The sequence below is a fragment of the Salarias fasciatus genome, chromosome 5 (genome assembly GCF_902148845.1).
Source record: "Salarias fasciatus chromosome 5, fSalaFa1.1, whole genome shotgun sequence".
Lineage (NCBI taxonomy): Eukaryota > Metazoa > Chordata > Actinopteri > Blenniiformes > Blenniidae > Salarias > Salarias fasciatus.
In genome coordinates this window covers 1,248,701-1,268,565 of record NC_043749.1, presented here as the reverse complement: position 1 = coordinate 1,268,565, position 19,865 = coordinate 1,248,701, and the positions used below count along the sequence as shown (strand labels likewise).

General features: G+C 50.5%; 1 gene segment (V, D, J or C); it reads left to right on the top strand.

Moving 5' to 3' along the window:
* Nucleotides 1–1,663: 1,663 nt before the first annotated feature.
* LOC115387944 (Ig kappa-b4 chain C region-like) lies at nt 1,664–3,385 on the top strand (the record flags this gene model as incomplete). The annotated part of the segment is given in 2 exon segments: nt 1,664–1,829; nt 2,885–3,385. Coding segments are annotated over 2 exon segments (495 nt in total), but the record flags the coding sequence as incomplete, so codon positions are not given.
* Nucleotides 3,386–19,865: the final 16,480 nt, after the last annotated feature.

Below are 19,865 nucleotides of genomic sequence, written 5' to 3'. Positions count from 1 at the left end.
TATTTTGAATTTATTTGGACCCGTTGACAACCCAACAGTGGTCAAAACAACCCATGTGCTGGGTTTAAAAATCTATGTTGGGTCTGATGGACTCTAACCCAACACATAAGTTGCAATAAATAACTCCAAATGTAATCATAATAGCCCAAATTGGGTTACCGGTTTCATAACCCAGTGATTGGGTTAACAAAGTAACCCAAGATTTTTTAGTGTGTGCTTGGAGATGGTCTAATAGTCTTTACCTTTAACATGCTTGTCTACAATTGTCGTTCTAATCTCCTGAGACAACTCTTTCCTTTGCACATTGGTTTAATTGTGTGTTGTGTTGTGTCTGCTTGCTGTTTATTAGTTTATATATCAAGAGTTCACAACTTTGGAAGTTTAATAAATCCTGAGTAGTTGACTTGAGGGAAAGTTGTGTTGTCGTCATGCATTACACCGAGAGAGGAACACTCAGACTCCAATAAAGTGTTTTTGAAAACATGGGAAGCATTCATCATGTGTGTTACACCACTACAACCATCTGGCTTCAATCAATAATGTTGTTAATTTGATAATGACCTGAAACTTGACCAGCCTCTGTAAATATTAAATAAATCTGTTGATACGTGTGTGTGTGTGTGTGTGTGTGTGTGTGTGTGTGTGTGTGTGTGTGTGTGTGTGTGTGTGTGTGTGTGTGTGTGTGTGTGTGTGTGTGTGTGTGTGTTCAGTGAAGTGTATCACTGAGCAGCAGTCACTTCAGTTTCTGAGGGAGGTTTTTGTACGACGGTTTTTCACTGTGTGAACACCCACTGACTGTTGGGATAATGAAGACTCTGACAGTAATAAACTGCAGCATCTTCAGCTTGAACTCCACTGATGGTCAGAGTGAAGTCAGAGTTTGATCCACTGCCTGTAAAACGATCTGGAGTCCCTGAATATCGAGTGCTGGCGTAGTAAATGAGCAGTTTCGGAGGTTGTCCATCTTTCTGTTGGTACCAGGCTAAATAGTGTGTCCTGCCAGAAACATGGACATCCTGACTGATCCTACATGTGATGGTGACAGTTTGTCCCACAGCAGAGCTGACTGCTGCAGACTGAGTCACTGTGAACTGGCCTCTGGACTCTGAGGAGACACAGACAGAAAGAGAAAGCAGCCTCATGGTTTTGTGGGCTTCATTTCAGAGGGACGGATGTTCATAGAGGAGAGGAGTTGGATTCTCTGGACTTTACCTGTGAAGCAGCAGCAGAGGAGAGTCCAGATGAGGACGCAGATCACACTCATGTTTGTGATGAGGAGGATTTCTCTGTCTTCTGTTGTCCTGAAGGACAGCTGTCAGTCATCCAGTCTTCAACTGTCAGGACTATAAACTCTCCCAGAGCACTGGAGCATGGTGCTGCTGATGCAAAGTGGCTCTCTATGGAAATGCTCTGACTGACTCCAGCAGGGACTTGGATCACTTTCATCGATCATTTTCACTCTGGAGTCAAACTTTTGTGGGAATATTAAGGCGATTGGTTTTTTACTTTGATAAATATAATTTTAAAGTCTCGACATGTGGTTCTAATAGTGTCAAATTTCTATTGAAATACATTCCAATAAAATAATTTTCAAAAATAGACAATACATTTAAAAAAAAATCTGTCTATTTGTACATAAAAAATTGCACAGAGTCAGTAAAACAATTGGTCTGTTGAGTTTGAATCAGTCAGTAAAAGTACTTTTGCAGAGTTTGTATCACAGTCAGAGAGTGGTGTCTCTCTGCAGTCAGAGGTTTTTGTACAGCGGCTCAATGAGTTTGTATCACTGTGGTACACGTTCGGTGGAGGAACCAGACTGGATGTTGGAAGTAAGTTGATTCTACTTTTAATACTGACAGATAAATACTTCAAATGTTTTCATAAAACCTTGTTTTGAATGATTTGAAATGAGAAAGAAGTTTTTTTTTTATGTTTTTTCATTATAATTATTTTAGCGATCAAGTATGAATCTTCCCTGATTTCATGTGCTGTAGCTCAGATCTGTTCTGTTTTAATTTTAACACCAGGAAAACATGTTATTTTGAAATGTGTACTGGATTAAATGTCATCAAGATTTTCTGTCACAAAAATACATATAGATTGTGACTCTTCAAATATGTTCAGTCAGAGACTGATGGCTGTGTAACACACTGTTTTAACTCTACCAGTCTCATGTTGAATGTGTTTTTAGACTGACCTGTGTATTTATCGACAGTTTTGGTGCACTGGTCTGTCTTTGGACTGAGTTTTAGTTTACATGTCCACTGTTTGAAATGTGTTTGTGTTGTAATGTGTGCAGGCTTTATTCTTCTAGTTTTATTGAGAGTCTCTTCATCAAAGCTGGATTTATTCTTGGTGCTAAACAATGTGTCTGCATTCTGTTTCTTTTATTATTTTAAGACTCGTGTTATTTTACTGTAAAATATATAAATATGTCCGAAAATGATCAAAACCTCCTCGTGCAATATTAATCAATAGTTACTTTTTGTCCAGTTTTGCTGTAAATATTTGAAAACATTATTTTGATTTCAAGCCCGTGTTGTTAAAGTTCCCTCTCATAAGTTATAAAGTGTAACTTTGTGATCACGTTGATGCAAATCTTTGCCAGTAAAGGTTGAGACATGTGCTTGTGTTCCTTCCAGTGTAGTTTGAGGTGTTTCAGGTCAAACTGTTGGATGATTCTCTCTGTGCTGATGTGCATGAGAGGCTTCTTAAAGGGAAGTGAAACAATGTGTGAGTGAGTGACTGCTGGAGCAGAAAAAGCATCTGGCAGCAACTTGTTGAAGGACAAAATGATGTGTGTCCCACTGAAGCTGTCCAGGTGTGTGCTGTTTGATTGACAGCTGGCTGCTCCCTGTCCTCTCATCTGATTGGTGTCTCCTAGGTGACAGGCCCCCCACCCTGACGGTGCTGCCCCCCTCCAGAGAGGAGCTGCAGCAGGGGAAGGCCACGCTCATGTGCCTGGCCAACAAGGGCTTCCCCTCAGGCTGGAGTCTGAGCTGGAAGGTGGAGGACAGCAGCAGCAGCAGCAGCTGGGAGGAGAGCAGGAGCCCCGGGGTGCTGCAGAAGGACGGCCTCTACAGCTGGAGCAGCACCCTGAGGCTCCCTGCAGACCAGTGGAGGAAGGTGGGCTCTGTGACCTGTGAGGCCACCCAGGGCTCCCAGACTCCCCTCAGAGAGACACTGAGGAGAGACCAGTGTTCCCAGTCCTGACCGGACTCACTGGGACTCTCACACTGCTTTGACTCTCACACTCATCTCACCTCTGTCATTCACTCTCTTTCACTTTCTTCTATCATCAAACCAAACTCTCTTCATCAATATTCATCTTCTTTCAGCATGATTTTCTTCCAGCTTTGACAAAATAAAAACTCTTTTCATGTCAGTTCTTTGGTCTTGGATGAGTTTTTTTCCAGCAATCAAATCATCATAACACCTTGTTTGGAACAGAAATGTCACTTGATAGATATTCTCAGTATTCCAGCTCTTGTTGCTGAATTACTTTCCTTTCAAACAGACTCAAAACACACAGTCAGTAAGGACGAAGGAAGCTGTGTCCTTCATTCATGATGAAGAAATGACCTTCACCTTTCTTGATATTAATCAATACAGATTTAGATAATTGTATTAAGATTAAATTAGTTGCTCTGAAGTGTGAGCAAAACTCCAAATGGTGACTGAGTCTCAGATAGATGAGTGTGATTTGTATAAAGTTCAATACAACATCATCAGCAACCAGGTTGCTTATTGAAGTTAATTATGGTGAAGCTTCTGTCTGTTCGCTGTTGATATCAGGTTCATAAATACTCTGAAAGACAGTGTCATTTAGAGTTCTTTGTTCTGTATTTAAATTGAAAATAGTGAAGCCAATCCTTAATACTACTGTGACGGAGTCACTCTGACGGGGGCCACGGCGCAGCGCTGGCACTCATTAAAACGAAAGTTACGTAGGTAACTACGGTTCTATGAATCCCGGATGACCGCCAGAGGCGTTGCATAAAGCACTGAATGATCATCCTTTCGCATACGCAGGTCGAGAATTAATGACAACAAAGTCACACGTGACCTCCCGGTGGCTGACGTGAGTCTATATAGCCACGTCACACCGGAAGCTCAGTCCCTTCCACTTCTCGCAAGCAGAAGATTCCGAGGGACCGAACGCTCTGGCGGTCATCCGGGATTCATAGAACCGTAGTTACCTACGTAACTTTCGTTCTATTTCATCCCTACTGACCGCCAGAGGCGGTGCATAAAGCACTGGATGACATATACCAGCGAAGTCACGAGGAATCGCCGAACAACAATGACCACCAACCCCACTCACCTCACAGCGTTGATGAGTGCTGTCGGAGAATCCCGTCAAGGGGGTGGGATGTTGCCACATTCACCCTGTAGAACCGTGCGAACGTTGACGCTGATGTCCATGAAGCCGCTTCACAAATAACGTCCAAAGGAACGCCGGTCATCGCGGCCCAGGAGGTGGTCAGACCCCTGGTCGAATGGCACCGCACCCCGTCTGGTGGTGAACGACCCTGGGAGAGATATGCCTGTTTGATAGTATCCACCACCCAGTGGGCCAGTCGCTGTTTTGACAGGGCCTGGCCCATGCGAGGCCCGGCGTGGCAGATAAACAGGCGTTCAGACTGACGGACATCCGTCGTAGCCCGTATGTACACTTCAAGTGCCCGAACTGGACACAGCAGTTCGTTTGAAGTCGGAGACCCGAAACGCACCAGTCGGAGGGGGCGCGTAACAGTTGTAGAACCAAGCACTTTGGGGATGAAAGAGGCGTCAGGCCAGAGTGTCACCCCAGAGCCATCGGCATTCCACCTGCAGCCCGCGTCGCCAACCGACAGCGCCTGCAGTTCCCCCACTCGTCTACCCGAGGCCATCGCTAAGAGGAACGCAGTTTTCAGCGACAGCCATTTCAACCCTGCCTGATCCAGGGGCTCGAATGGAGGGGCCCGCAGGGACTCGAGCACCAAAGACAGGTCCCACGTCGGCACCCTTCGTTGACTGAGGGGGCGGAGACGACGCGCACCCTTTAAAAAAGATGAGACCGTCCTGTCACTGCCCACAGAACGGCCATCAAAACCCTGGTGCCAGCAGGAAATCGCAGCCGTATGCACCTTAAGTGTAGATGGCGAGCGACCCAGGTTGAACAGCTCCTGCAAGAAGTCCAATATGGATGGCACCGGGCATTGAACCGCAGTCAGACCTCTTTCCTGACACCACCTGTCGAAGAACCTCCACCTGCTGGCATACAGCTGTCGTGTGGAAGGAGCCCGGGCATTGGCGATGGTGTGGCCTATGTCCCCACTGAACTCGGAGAACGAGACCCCCGGCCCTCCAGCAGCCACACCCATAGCTGGAGGCGGTCTGGACTGGGGTGCAGGATCCTCCCCCCGAACTGGGACAGAAGATCCCTCCTGGATGGCAGGCGCCTCGGCGAGCTGCAGCAGAGCCAGCGCAGCAGAGGAAACTAGGTCCTCGCCGGCCAAAAAGGGGCTATCAGGATCAGTTGATGCCCCTCTCAAGAGACCCTGAGTATTGTAGGAAATATCAGGGGAAAAGGTGGGAAGGCGTATAGCAGTGTTTGGGGCCAGTCGTGCGCCAGCGCATCCAGGCCCAGAGAACCCGCGTCGTCCATTATACTGAACCAGCGGGGACAGTGGGTGGACTCCCCGGACGTGAACAGGTCTACCTCCGCCCTGCCGAAGGTCTGCCAGACCCGGTCCACGACCTCTGGGTGAAGGCGCCACTTCCCTGGTAGCGGTGACTGCCGGGACAGGAAATCCGCTGATGTGTTCAACACTCCCGGAATGTGCAGTGCTCTCCGGCTGGCCAGATTTTGAGCCGCCCAAGTCAGGATTTGAGTGGCCAGCCTTGTCTAGGCCACGGACTGAGTGCCCCCCTGGTGGTTGATGTGAAAAACCACGCTGGTGTTGTCGGTCCTGACCAGCACATGTCGGCCTTGTAGATGCGGGAGAAACTGCTGCAGTGCCAAAAGCACAGCCCTCAATTCGAGGACATTGATGTGCTGCCCTTGTTGCCATGGCAACCATTTCCTCTGCACCATGCGCCCCTGCCATGTTGCTCCCCAACCCCGGAGAGATGCATCCGTATGAACGATGTCCCGACGGCTCGGTAGGGAACCCATAGGAACCCCTTGTGTGATGAAGCGCCTCTCCATCCACTGCGAGAGAGACGTCAGGCACTGACTCGACACGCGTAGGCGCCTGCGCCTGTGGCTGTGTCGCTCGGGGCTCAGGTGTAGACTGTTCAGCCACATCTGAAGTGGACGAAGAGATAGAAGACCCAGGGGAACCACCGCAGATGCCGCCACCAACTTGCCGAGAAGGCGGAAGTGTGGGAGCATGTCCAAAATGTCCTGAACCCGCCGAGGTGAGGGGCATGCCATCATGGTCCGAGAATTCAGGACCATCCCCAGAAAAGTGGTCACCTGTGTGGGGACCAGGTTGCTCTTGGCCGTGTTGACATGCAAGCCGAGAGCGGCAGTGTGCTCGAGCACCGCCTGCGTGTCCCGAACGGCGTCCTCACGAGACGGGGCACAGATCAGCCAATCGTCCAGGTAGGGCAAGATCGTCAAGCCCCGAGTCTGCAGGGGGGACAGAGCTGCAGCCACGCACCTGGAAAACACCCGAGGAGACAGGGAAAGCCCGAACGGGAGGACCCTGAACTGATAGTGCCTCCCTTGAAACGCAAACCGAAGGAGCCGCCAGTGTGACGGCGCAACAGGGACATGAAAGTAAGCGTCCCTCAAATCGATCACTGTGAACCAGTCCCCCGGCGATATTGTGTGGAGAACCTGAGGGATGCGCAGCATCTTGAATGGAATAACTTTTAAAAAGTCGTTTAGACCCCGAAGATCCAGAACGGGGCGCCAGTCGCCTGTCTTCTTCGGTACGAGGAAATACCTTGAATAAAATCCCCCCGGGTCCCGCAGGGGATCGACAGGAACCACAGCACCTTTGGCCAGCAAGATGTGAATTTCCTCGGACAGTGCTCGTGCCCTGGCCCGGTCGTGGATTACAGTCATTATGACCTGGCCATGCACGGGAGGCCGGCGGCGGAACTGAATGCGATAACCCCGGGACAGTGTGGCCAGCACCCAAGCATCTGGAGCGTGGGTAGCCCAGTATCCGAGTTGACCCGGGGTAAAAAAACCGACCGCCAGCCGTGGAGTCTCATCTGCGTGCCCCCTGCCCTCTGGAGGGCTTGGGGGGGCGCTGGTGTGGCTGCCCCATCTGTGATGAGCGGGGGGGCAGAGATCCAGGCTGTGGCCTCCGGTCCGGAACCGTTCTGTAATCTTGGCGGCGAGTTTCCGGAAGAGGGTGCGATGGCCCAGCAGAGTACCTCCGTGAAGATGATGAGGCAGACCCTGGACCCACCTGAGGAGGGGGACGTCTCTGGAGACCCACCAATTGCTGCCGAGTACGGTTTGCCTGCGCGGTGCGCTCCAGGGCCTCCAGTGCCGCGGACCCAAATAATTCCCCAGGAACCACCGGCACGCTCCGCAGCATCCCCCTACTGGACTCTGAAAGTGGTGACTGTGCCAACCAAACCTGGCGTCGAGTCTGTACGAGCGTAGACATCAGGCGACCAAGCTCCCTTGACATTAGGGCGAAAGCTTGTAGGGACACGTCCATTAGGTCCTGCGTAGATGGGTCGACAGAAACCTCCTCCAATGTCGACGACAGACCCAGCAGGAGGTGGGAGAGGGAGTTACCAATGCAGCCCATGCACGCACCGGTGTCATAGGCTTTACAGAGTAGATCGTCCGTGATCCTACACTGCGGTCGCGGGCACCTGGCGTTCGTTCGTAGCGTCTCCTCCGGATGCACAATGAGGGACGCGATAGCCGATTCCACAGCCGGCATGCGTCCCAGGCCAAACGTATCGGCATCCTGCATCGCTGCTAAGGCCCGCACATCCGTGGTGGGCCTGGACAATGCCTTGTTATCCATCCAACACGCATGCAGCTCCTTAACGTATTCCTCTGATGGCGGGACCGCAAAGGACTCAGCTGCCGTCTGGCGTCGGAAGAACGCGCTGGAGCGGACTTGGTTTGACGTGGGGACATCCAACTGCAGGCGGGTGAGAGCCGTCTGAATAGCCACGGCCACAGACACATCTCCAGTGCCCCGCGAGCCCGCAGAGGTGTGGGACCCGGACTCAGAAACTCGGGAGCTCAGCTCATCGAAATCACTCCTAAATTGAGTGTCCGACGCCGCCACCGAGATCACGTCCTCGTGCGATGCCAAATCATGGTCCTGCTGAACCGTCGCATGGCGTCCTGTGTCGGCCTGAAGGTCCTGGAGCATCGCCTTCATCTGCGCCAATTCCGATGACAGGTTTTCCACTCTACCAGACAACCCGTCCCCGGGGTCCTCCTTCCTGCGCCTCTTCCTCGGACGCGCTAGTGCCTCCGAAGAAGAGTGCGTCCGCGTCCGTGACTGTCCAGCAGGCAACACCATAGACGTGGGATCCCCCTCCGGGAGACCCTCAAACTCAGCCAACCGCGCAACCTTCACGGAATGCGGCATAATGAAGCAACTCGGGCAGTCTGTGCCCTGGAGGGCCTCCCGTAGGTGGTCCACACCCAGGCAGGGGGGACACAAATCATGGCCATCCTCAGGTTGGAGTGCTGCCAAGCAGAGTCTGCAACACAGCTGCTCCAACATGGCGTCAAAAAGAAAAACCTTCAGCTGTCCTACCCACTAAGAAACTCAGTGTTCAGAAAAGCAACTACAGAGTCAGGTCGAGCAGAGAACGCCACTAGTGACTCCTGAATGTCCGAGCGCGGGGTCACAAACCGGGTCGAGCAGAGAACGCCACGTGCAATTTGCGACAGGCTCACAATGAGGGAAAACAATCCTGCAGTTGGTTTTTCTTCTTGTTTTTTTTTTTTTTTGTGTTTTTTAATTCAATTATCATTATCAACTTCCTTCCTTCAAACAACTGAAGAGACAGTATATGAATCACACTCAGACAGAAAACACGAGCTGACAGACAGCCGTCTTCAATAACAACGGGGCGAAGTAACGCCTCCTAATCAACAAATTAACAATTAAGCCACACAGGCAATAAATCAGAGCAGCGCGCACCACACGGTGGGCTGTTACAACAGAAAACAACCGTCTAAAAGACACGGCGATAAACAATACCCGGTTTACGGGAAAGAAGAAAAAGAGGAGATGGAGTGCTGCTTGTGCAGCCCTTAGAGGGCGAGCAAGCTCGCAGCTCTGACTTACCCAGTCGCAGGGCTATCAGTCACAAACAGCACATCAATCGTAAGTGGAGTTAAGCTCAAAATGCTCACCACCAGACCCAACCAACCTGCGCGCGAGAAGGTTTAAAGGGACTGAGCTTCCGGTGTGACGTGGCTATATAGACTCACGTCAGCCACGTCAGGAGGTCACGTGTGACTTTGTTGTCATTAATTCTCGACCTGCGTATGCGAAAGGATGATCATTCAGTGCTTTATGCACCACCTCTGGCGGTCAGTAGGGATGAAATAGAACACACATTAACACTCACCTGTGTTTTTTCCCGTTCGTCTGCTCCGTTCCCCGCATATTTGGACATTGTTGTTGACCGCAGTAGTCGTGGGTGCACACTCGACCACTGCCAAATCATCCTCCTGCCATAATTCACCCTGCAAACTTTTTCACTAGTATTCATGTCCCATTCACGTCCTCCCACTGGCAAACCGAGCGCCGTGTTCACTTCCTGTTTACAGCCCGTCAGATGGGGAAACCCGAGAGTAACGTCATGATGACGTCACCGAAAGGTGCCGATTTCGGCATGAAAATTATTTTTATTGCTGACCTACTTTGAGATGCAGTGGTATTACTGTTTGTTTCTGTATATTTTTGGACAAATTATCATGAATTTATTATGGCGATGAATTGTGTTTTGTTGAAGAAAACTCTATTTTCGTGGTTAATTACCTGAGGGGCCTGTGGTGTTAAAAGGAGGCCAACCTCCACCTGTGGGGGAGAGTCAGACTTCCCTCTGACTGAGAGAGAGTGGGAGCCTGCAAGCGTTGATTTTTGACTTGTTACACTGGAGGTAACGAAAGCCCAATATCTTTACGAGAATTTTCTTGTTCCTTCCTATTCTGTTTGTAAATACTGTAAATTGGTTTCGAGCTCGTTATTTTTTTCCCACACTTTGGGATTACGTTTGGTAAAATAAAAGAACACGACACCATCTACCTTCAGCTGTGCCATCATTTTAACAACAAACAGGGATCCACATCACAACTACTCAAATTATTCTAGGTTCCTTGCACTTGTGACAAACATAAAGAGCTTATTCAGTTTATAGTTAAACTGAAAGGTGAGATTCATTTTGTGCATTTTGTGTGTATTTTGCATTTCATTGTGAAAGTCACTTGATACTATTGTTGTGGACATTTTATGAATAAATGCATTAAAGGTATGCAGCACGCAAGTGCCACCGCAGGTCGGCTAGACACAGGTGACTCCACAGCCAGTGAGTTCAGATGTCCTTTATTGCACGTTAGTGGGCCCAATACCCACACCTCAGTCCGGCGGGCTTCTCTAGCCGCCGCCACACCATACAGTTCTTGTCCTGGGCGTTTCTTTGTCCAGCCTTTCCAGGCTTGCGTGTGCTGGCTTCCTCCAGCTTCTGCTACCGTCAATGCAGCTCTGCTCCTCCCCACATGTGCCGCTCCAGCACCCAACTTCTGCCCACACCTGCTGCACTTTTTGCACTCACTCCCTGAGCCGCTTCCCCACCTCCCTCTCTCCTGCAGCCGAGAGCAAACCACACCCCCCTCCACACACCCCCACTGCCTGACTGAGGCCGGGGAGACACCCGGCCGAGCCTACTCCCCCCGCCTCCCCCCTGGAGGGCAAGAGAGGAAATCTGCCACCGTCATCTGTGTCCCCGGCCTGTGGACCACCTCGAACTTAAAGGGCTGCAAAGCCAGATACCACCGAGTGATCCGGGCGTTGGTGTCCTTTAGGGCTGTTGCGGTAAACCGGTATTGACGATAATCATGTTAATAAAAAATGAAATTTCAATATCGTGCTCAAAATGCGCACATGATAATATCGTAAAGAGAATCTAGTGCCACTTCAAACGTGTATTTTCAAAATCCGCTCCTGTTCTTCCGCCCTGCTTCGTCTCCCTCCAGCAGCCCCCTCCCCCTCCCCTCACATGTAAACACAGCAGAGCAGCGGAAGCGGCACGGCTCCTAGCTAGCGTGGCTCCCAGTTAGCGAGCGTCTCGAGTGAACTAAACATGTCGGCGGTGGCTGACAACGACAGCAAGACGCTCTATCCTAACCCGAAAAAAGTGTGATTAGCAACACTGACTGCACGTTGATGCAAGCCGGGTAGTAGTGGGGCCCCATTAGGTAGGTTCCAGACGTGTCATTGTAATGTGTCCGGGGGATTTCAAGTTGTGTCGCTGATATCCGCCGTCTTCTCCGCCGGCCCCCTTCTAGCAACTAACCGGGAAAAGGGCCCCATGCGGGGGATTTTCGACACGTTGTCGTTGCAGATTTGATATCGTGACAGCCCTAGTGTCCTTCATGCGGTGGAGCCACTGGAGCGGGGCATGGTCCGAACAGAGGGTGAAGGCCTGTCCCAGCAGGTAGTAGCGAAGTGCCCAGACCGCCTACCGGATGGCCAGACACTCCTTTTCTATGGTGCTGTACCGTGACTCCATCTCAGAGAGCTTCCGGCTGATGTAAAGGATCGGGCGGTCTAAGCCCCGTACCTGCTGGGACAGCACCGCCCCCACACCCCTGTCGGAAGCATCGGTCTGCAGGATGAAAGGGAGAGAAAAGTTAGGCATGCGGAGAAGCGGCTTCCCACAGAGGGCCTGTTCCACCTGCTCAAACACCATCTGGCACTGCTCCGTCCACTGGACCAGATCTGAGGCACCCTTTCGGGACAGGTCAGTCAGGGGGCTGACCAAGTCCGCGAAGCCAGGGACGAATCGCCGATAGTACCCAGCCAGCCCCAAGAACTGCCTCACCTCCTTTGTGGACGTGGGCTGTGGGCAAGCTGCAATTGCGGCTGTCTTGTCTATCTGTGGCCTCACCTGCCCGCTGCCCAAGAGGTGCCCCAGGTACCGTACCTCCCTCCGTCCAACTGCACACTTCTTCGGGTTGGCCGTAAGCCCCGCCTGTCTCAGCAACCGGAGCACCGCGGACACCTGCCGCACATGCTCCACCCAGCTATCACTATGGATGATGACATCATCCAAGTAGGCGGCAGCATATGCGGCATGTGGGCGCAGGACCCGGTCCATGAGACGTTGGAACATGGCTGGGGCCCCGAACAACCAGAACGGAAGTGTGACAAATTGGTACAACCCGTACGGAGTGGAGAAAGCCGATTTTTCCCGGGACTCTGGCGACAAGGGAATCTGCCAGTAGCCCTTCGTCAAATCCAGTGTCGTGAAAAAGCGAGCAGTGCCCAGCCGGTCCAGGAGTTCGTCGACCCGGGGCATTGGGTAGGCATCAAATCGTGACACATCATTCACCTTGCGGTAGTCCACACAGAAGCGTACAGTCCCATCCTTCTTCATCACCAGAACAATGGTACTACACCAGGCACTGTTGGACTCTTCTATTACTCCCATCTCCAACATAGCCTCTAATTCTCACTGAACAACTTTTCTTTTATGTTCAGCCAGTTGGTACGGACGTGAACGTACAGTCGCACCGGGGAGAGTCTCGATGTGGTGTTCTATGAGGTTTGTACGTCCTGGTAGAGGAGAGAACACATCAGCAAACTGCTTTTGCAACGCGGCAACGTCCGCTCTCTGGGACGGCGAGAGATGGTCATCACAAGGGAGCGAGGCCGGAATGGTGGAACTTGGAACCTCAGGCCCCAGCTCATCTCTCTCATGAACCGCCGTCACCAGAGCAACGGACTCTGCCTCCCTCCATGCTTTAAGGAGGTTGAGGTGGTAAATCTGTGTTGCTCCTCCCCTATCAGTGCGCTCCACTTCATAGTCAACCTCCCCCACTCGCCGTGTGACCACAAACGGCCCTTGCCACCTGGCAAGTAACTTGGAGTTGGACGAGGGGAGTAATACAAGCACTTTGTCTCCCGGTGAAAATTGTCTCAGCTTAGCCCCTCTGTTGTACAGCCATTGTTGACGCTCCTGGGCCTTGAGCAAATTCACCCGTGACAACCGACCAAGTGTGTGAAGTTTTGCTCTCAGGTCCAGGACATATTGAACTTCGCTCTTGCTGGGGCTCGGACCCTCCTCCCAGTTTTCCTTAACCAGGTCCAAGACCCCCCGAGGTTTCCTGCCAAACAGCAGTTTGAAGGGAGAAAATCCCTTGGAGGCCTGGGGCACCTCCCGCAAACAACAGAGGGTCAAGCCATTTATCCCAATTACGACAATCATCGTGGATGAACTTACGGATCATGGACTTCAGAGTCCTATTCAGACGCTCGACGAGGCCGTCGGTTTGCGGGTGGTATACGCTTGTCTGAACAGACTTGATTCCCAGTAATCCATACAGTTCCCTCAGTGTCCGTGACATAAAGAAGTGCCCTGGTCAGTTAGAATCTCTTTCGGGATTCCAACTCAGGAGATGACCTGAAAGAGGGCCTGCGCCACACTCTTTGCAGAGATGGTGCGCAACGGCACTGCTTCAGGATATCACGTTGCGTAGTCCACCAGAACCAGCACAAAGCTATGTCCCCGAGTGCTCCGGGGAAATGGCCCGATGAGGTCCATGCCAATCCGTTCGAATGGGACCTCAATTAATGGCAAAAGGGCACAAAGGTGCCTTTGGAATGGCGGGATGGTAAACCAACTGACATTCAGGGCAAGAGGCACACCAACGCTGTACATCACCCCGAATGCCAGGCCAGTAGAAGCGGGCCATTATCCGGTTGAGTGTTTTGTCATACCCCATGTGACCAGCCATCGGATTGTAATGCGCCGCCTGGAAAAGGCTTTCCCGATGGCTCCTCGGCACCAACAACTGGGTGGTATCCTCACCTGTCCGAGTGTCACGACTCACTCTGTACAATCTATCGCTAATCAATGAAAAATAGGGATATGTTTGTGCCGTGTCAGGGCGCACCATGTGACCATCAATCTTTATCACTTGGTCGAAGGCAGAGCGTAGAGTATCATCACGAGACTGTTCCAGTGGAAAATCTTCCATGGAGTGCAGCTCGGGAACCTGCGGGGCCTCGGGGGGAGGCCCCGCCAATTCCCTCTCCCTGTCAACAGCGTCGGACGACCTCGCGTCACCACTGAACATGGCACACATATGGCACATCTTAACTCGTCGTGAGCACACCCCAATTAACCTGTGAAACCCCAGCCAATCGGTGCCCAGAATCATGGGGTGTGTGAGGCGGAAGCTAACCGCGGCCTTTACTCTATGCGTTTTACCCCTGTGTCTAATTTGCACTGGCACGACGGGATACCTGTGAACATCCCTGTGCACACACCGAATATCCACCCACGATGCGCCCACCAAAACCCCGGGACGAACCAGGTTCTGGTGGATCATGGACTGCTGACAGCCTGAATCCACAAGCGCCTGATGTATACCCCCCTGAATCCTTACCGGAATGCTGTATGTGCCCCCTGGACCGGGGGAGGGTCTTGGAGAGCCAGCGACCCGAATCACCTAACCGACCTCCATGAGCGGACACTCGACCGGCCATTGCTTTAACACGAAGGGGAGCAGGTGGGGGGGGGGGGGGTGTTTCCGGGGCGCAGGGGTTGGACGGGTGGGGGCTGGGGTCCGTTCCTCGGCTGCAGGGGCCCCGGAGTAGATAGCCAGATGATCCTCAGCCAGGGCGACGGCTGCCTCGATGTTCCACGGGAAGTGGCACTGCACCCACTTGGACGTCCTGGCAGGGAGCCCCTCCATGAACTGCTCCACCACCACCTGCTCCAGCATGCGCTTCTCCCCGGCAGACTCTCCTGACTGCAGCCACCGAGAAGCCGCATCCTTCAGCTGCTGGGCATATGCGAAGGGCCGATCCCCCAGACCCAGCTTAAGGCTCCGGAATCTGCGTCGGTGGTCCTCCGATGAATGGCCCATCCTATCCAGGATGGCCCTCTGCACCTCCGGATAACCTCTTGTGGATGCCGGTAGGCTGAGTGCTGCAGTCTGGGCTTCTCCCGACAGCAGGGGGAGCAGCCGCACAGCCCACTCCACCGCCGGCCAGTCGCACATCCCCGCCGTCATTTCAAACATATCCAAAAAGGCTTGTGGATCGTCTTCTGGGCCCATCTTGTGCAGGTCAGTGAGGGGGAGCGGCGCCGGACCAGGCTGAGCCAGTAGCTTCTCCAGCACCTGTGTCTGCCTGTCGGCGTGGTCATGGAGGGCCCCCAGCTGCTGCCGGTTGACGACCGCCTGCTCCCGGTGCATCATCGGCAATTTCTCCACCATCTGAGCCAGGAGGGCCACTGGCTGGCCCGCCTGCGGTTCGGACATCTCACCTGGTTTTGTCTAGCCCCACGTTGGGTGCCAATGTAGCACGCAAGTGCCACCGCGGGTCGGCTAGACACAGGCGACTCCACAGCCAGTGAGTTCAGATGTCCTTTATTGCACGTTAGTGGGCCCAATACCCACATCTCAGTCCGGCTTCAGCGGTGCACCGCTAAGCCAATGCCCGTGTTTTCGATTTTTTTCCCATTTTGTGCGCGGTGACGAGTGTCGGCCCCCCTCCCTACCGTTCAAGGAATGGTGAAGCAAAGTTCGGGCGGTGTGAACAGGCCTTTAACACATGCATATGTGGCCGTGCGGGATCCACATAGTTCCACACCTGAAATATGTTCATTTTATATTTTTTTTTAATCAGATCAGTCATTCAGTTGACTGAATGAAGCCGCTGTCATTGCGTGGAGTGTGTTGCGGTCAGCTCTAGTGACAAACGGACTGATTGTCCATATGAAGGATTTCTTTTAAGCGGGTTAAAAATGACCTGACGTAGAGATCTTCCAAGCACAAAACAGAGACTGTTTATGCAGCGTATGAATGAGAAGACGCGAAGCGGAGTGTCCCTCATTTTCGACTCATTCATGATGACAGAGTTGGTGTCACAACTCTGTAGAGACAACATATCCTGCCCGGATATGCCCGGCCGAATTGTGCATTGACCCACATGAAACCATTTTCGCATGTTGTTTGTTTTTCTTTTGTCTTTTCTTTCTTTTTTTTTTTCTTGGTTCTTTGCCTGAGGAAGATCGACAGCGGTTGAAACCTCGCTCTAAAAAACACGCATTCAAGGATTACTTTATTTCTTCTCAGATTTGCCCCTTTTTCCAGTTCCTTTCTTGTTACCACACCTTAGAAATTTGCAACAAAAGAGCTATCACACAGCTTATTGGTGAGCAAAAAAATACCCAAAAAAAACATGACATTGCAGACACCCTCCATTTAGAGGCTACATAAAGACTTTGTAGGGAAAGGAAAAATCTGTTTTTATTTGTGTGCATCATCACTCTTAAAGATACATTTGGGAAAGCACAAAGACTTCCAGGTATAAACCTCTGTCTGCCTATCACTCAGCGCAGCTGCACAGGACTACTTAGTGTAATGTTTAGAGCAATGTTTTCTTTTACGAGCCATGCTGCTGTCATTGAACGCAACATTCCTAGAAGTGAGCATGCGCAGAGAGCAATATAGGAAGTAATGCCTGTATGATCACCGGAGCACTGTCTGCCTGTATCGTGCCGTGATGATGGATATATATAAACTTCCAAGACTCCAACAAGCCATATCTCATCATTTGTGTCCGTGCACACATCACACTTAGGACTGCTGGTTCTGCTGTCATCCAGATCAATGTCCTCTGAATGATTCCCTATAATTCGTATCAAACACATTGCATTCCGGCCATCCCAGACAAAGGATAATCAATTAAGAGAGAATGGTGGCGACATCTGCTATCTGCTCTGTCCTCCGCTCTGCTTCACATGTTGCCATCAGTTCAACTGGGAAAAAGGGAGGAATTAATTACTTAATTCGGAAAAACATCCTACTAAACACGACAATCATTGAGGTGAAGATTTGGACTGGATTAAAGACCGGTACACACTACAGGATCATGTTTAATTTTTACGGTCACAAATCCTGTTGTGTGCGGTGCCCTGCAAGAGGAGCCAATCAGCTCAGAGACAGCCTGTCCACACCCTCGAAATAAACCTCCCTGATTGGCTGAACGGCTCTGTCTCACCAGGTGCTTACAAAAATTCCACTCTCAGCTGTCAGTGCTGGAGACACGAATATATGTCTGTGAAATATATATGACAGTGAAACAGAAAAATCAGTGCTCCTAAACTCAGCAGTACAGAAAGTGAGTGGTTAATCCTCAATAACTGTATCGGTTCTGGATGAACTATATTTCCTTCATTCACACCCAAGCCTCGAACTAATTCATTCATCTGCATCTCCGCCTGTAACTGTGAGAGATCCAAATGTTTTAATTCATCTCCATTATTAACCATCTCAGAAGAATGGGAAAGGAAAAAAATTACAAAATTTGAGGAGTCTGTGCCTTCAGAGCGGGCAGAGTGGACGTATAATGAAACTTTTCCTAATGGTGTAAACTATCTATCTAATCTGTGGACAAAAATAATGATTTAAGATATTTAGTGATTTAAATAAGCAGCTTGTGTTTGTCACACTAGCTGCTCAAAAGTAAAAAAACAAACACAAAACAGAAAAAAAAAAAACATACACACATGAATAAGCTGTCTGATGATCAAATGCGGAGGTCAAATTCTAAGACAATTATAAACTATGTTTCCCTCCTCCGTACTGTACAACTTAAATGTTCTGACAGGCTCATCACAGTCCTCACAGTCTGCTGCGTGCACGAGAGAGGGGTTGGGGTTTACGCTGACGGAGATGCCGAAATGAATGAATGACCTGAGGGAATGAGCTCTCCGCTTATTACTAATAGTGGAGATGAATGTCAATTCAGGAATGAAGGGAAACCGCTCCAGATTTGGAGGAGCAAGGAGCTGATTCTCTGATGAAGAATCTTCTTATGTGTGAGCTCCATAGTGAATCCACACACGAAGATAAGAGGAGGAAATTCTTTTGTGATCTCTGTTCTTTTGTCTTGTAGTGTGTGGTCTCTGAATCAGGAAGATTGGAAAATTCCTGTCACGTGTACCAGGCTTAATATGAGGCATTGGACAGGACTAAAAACACAGACATCCTCTATAATGATTAAAGAAGATAATAAAAACAATTATGTGCTTCATGAGTGATTTTGTGTATCTTTCATGACACTGACAAACTGAAACCCTGCCTCTGAGGTTTTCTCAGACAAATTATCATCAGATCCTCCACTCCCCAGCCTGCTCACACCTTCTGCACGAAACTATCACTGCGACCCCAGCGGATTCTGTCGACCCCTCCCCCTGGTGCGCGACCACGCCCATCTCAGCGCAAGTGCAGCGGACCGGTCAGAAACCCTCTTCTGCGCCTGTCGAAAATATGAATCCGCGGCCTCCGCCGGTGTTCACCAGCCAAGTTGCTCCGTCAAAGTAGAGCCCTATGTCTCTCGGCTGGCCTGGGAACGCCTTGGGATCCTCCCGGAAGAGCTGGAGGAAGTGTCTGGGGACAGGGAAGTCTGGGCATCTCTGCTGAGACTGCTGCCCCCGCGACCCGGGCCCGGATAAGCGGTGGAAGATGGATGGATGGATGGATGTTCTCAAATATAAACAGAATAGTCCCATGGACACACCATGTTAATCCAAGAGTCGCAGCATTCTTCCATTTCACATTTTATGTTTGGAATAAGATTTAAAATGTTGATTGTTTTTTTTTTTTATTTGAGTGCTTCAACCGCAACCCGCCCGAATGTCATTAAAATCTTAATTTTTTGACACTTCATCCGCCTGATCCGCGATTATCCACAGGCTCCGGGCTTGCGCCACACCGTCTAATACACCCAAATTTCATTCACGAGTTCATTTACATACCCGTATGTGGTGCCAAGGGGTGGATTTGGGGCGGGATTGTGGGTGTGATCGGCCACCGTCATGTTCTCTGCAGGATTTGAAACCATGACTTGGAAATTGCGAACAGCTGTGTGGCGGACTTTTTTTTTTTTGGCTCCTGAATTTTTTTTCTGGACAGAAGTTTGCGTATTGTCAGATATTCCCGCAGAGTTTCATAGGGGACACCCCTGGTCCTTTTCTGATCCCGGTTGACTGAAACTGTGTTTAACTTCCCTGTTTGGCAGCTGGAGCAAGAGAATCAGACTTGCCCTCATCAACGTTCTCCCTGAACTCCATCAAAACACTGACATCAGAGTAGGTGCTTTAAGGAAATCCTGCAATAAATGTGAGGCAGCATTTTATACTTTGTCACGGTGCGGGATGGAAGGACCCAAGGTGCACCTCCTGGGGCACCATGGGGCAACAATCCCAGGTGGAGGAAGGGGGCAGACGCAATGGGCTCAAGCAGGACAGACTCTGCAGCAGATGTGGAAACAGGAACGGGGAGACGGAAATAAACACTATGCCATCGTTTATTTTTTTTCCTCCTCTTTGGCGAAATACAGCAAAGAAAGGAGCTGCGTCTCCCTCTGCTTTCACTTGGTCTTCATAGTAGGACATAACATACTCGACACCGCATTGACTGTGTCTCTGCAAAGGCAAAGACGCACTGCCAGAACCAGTGTATGAAAGTGGACGGAGGTGAGAAATTCTTCATACAAAAGTAAAATTTTTCACGAGATTTTCCATAGATATCCCATGATCTGTGGTTACAATCAGTTTTATTCAAAACGTCACGTGTAGCCATGAGACTGGGGCGTGGATGGTTTGAAAATGCCTGTTTTACCATCCAAATACAA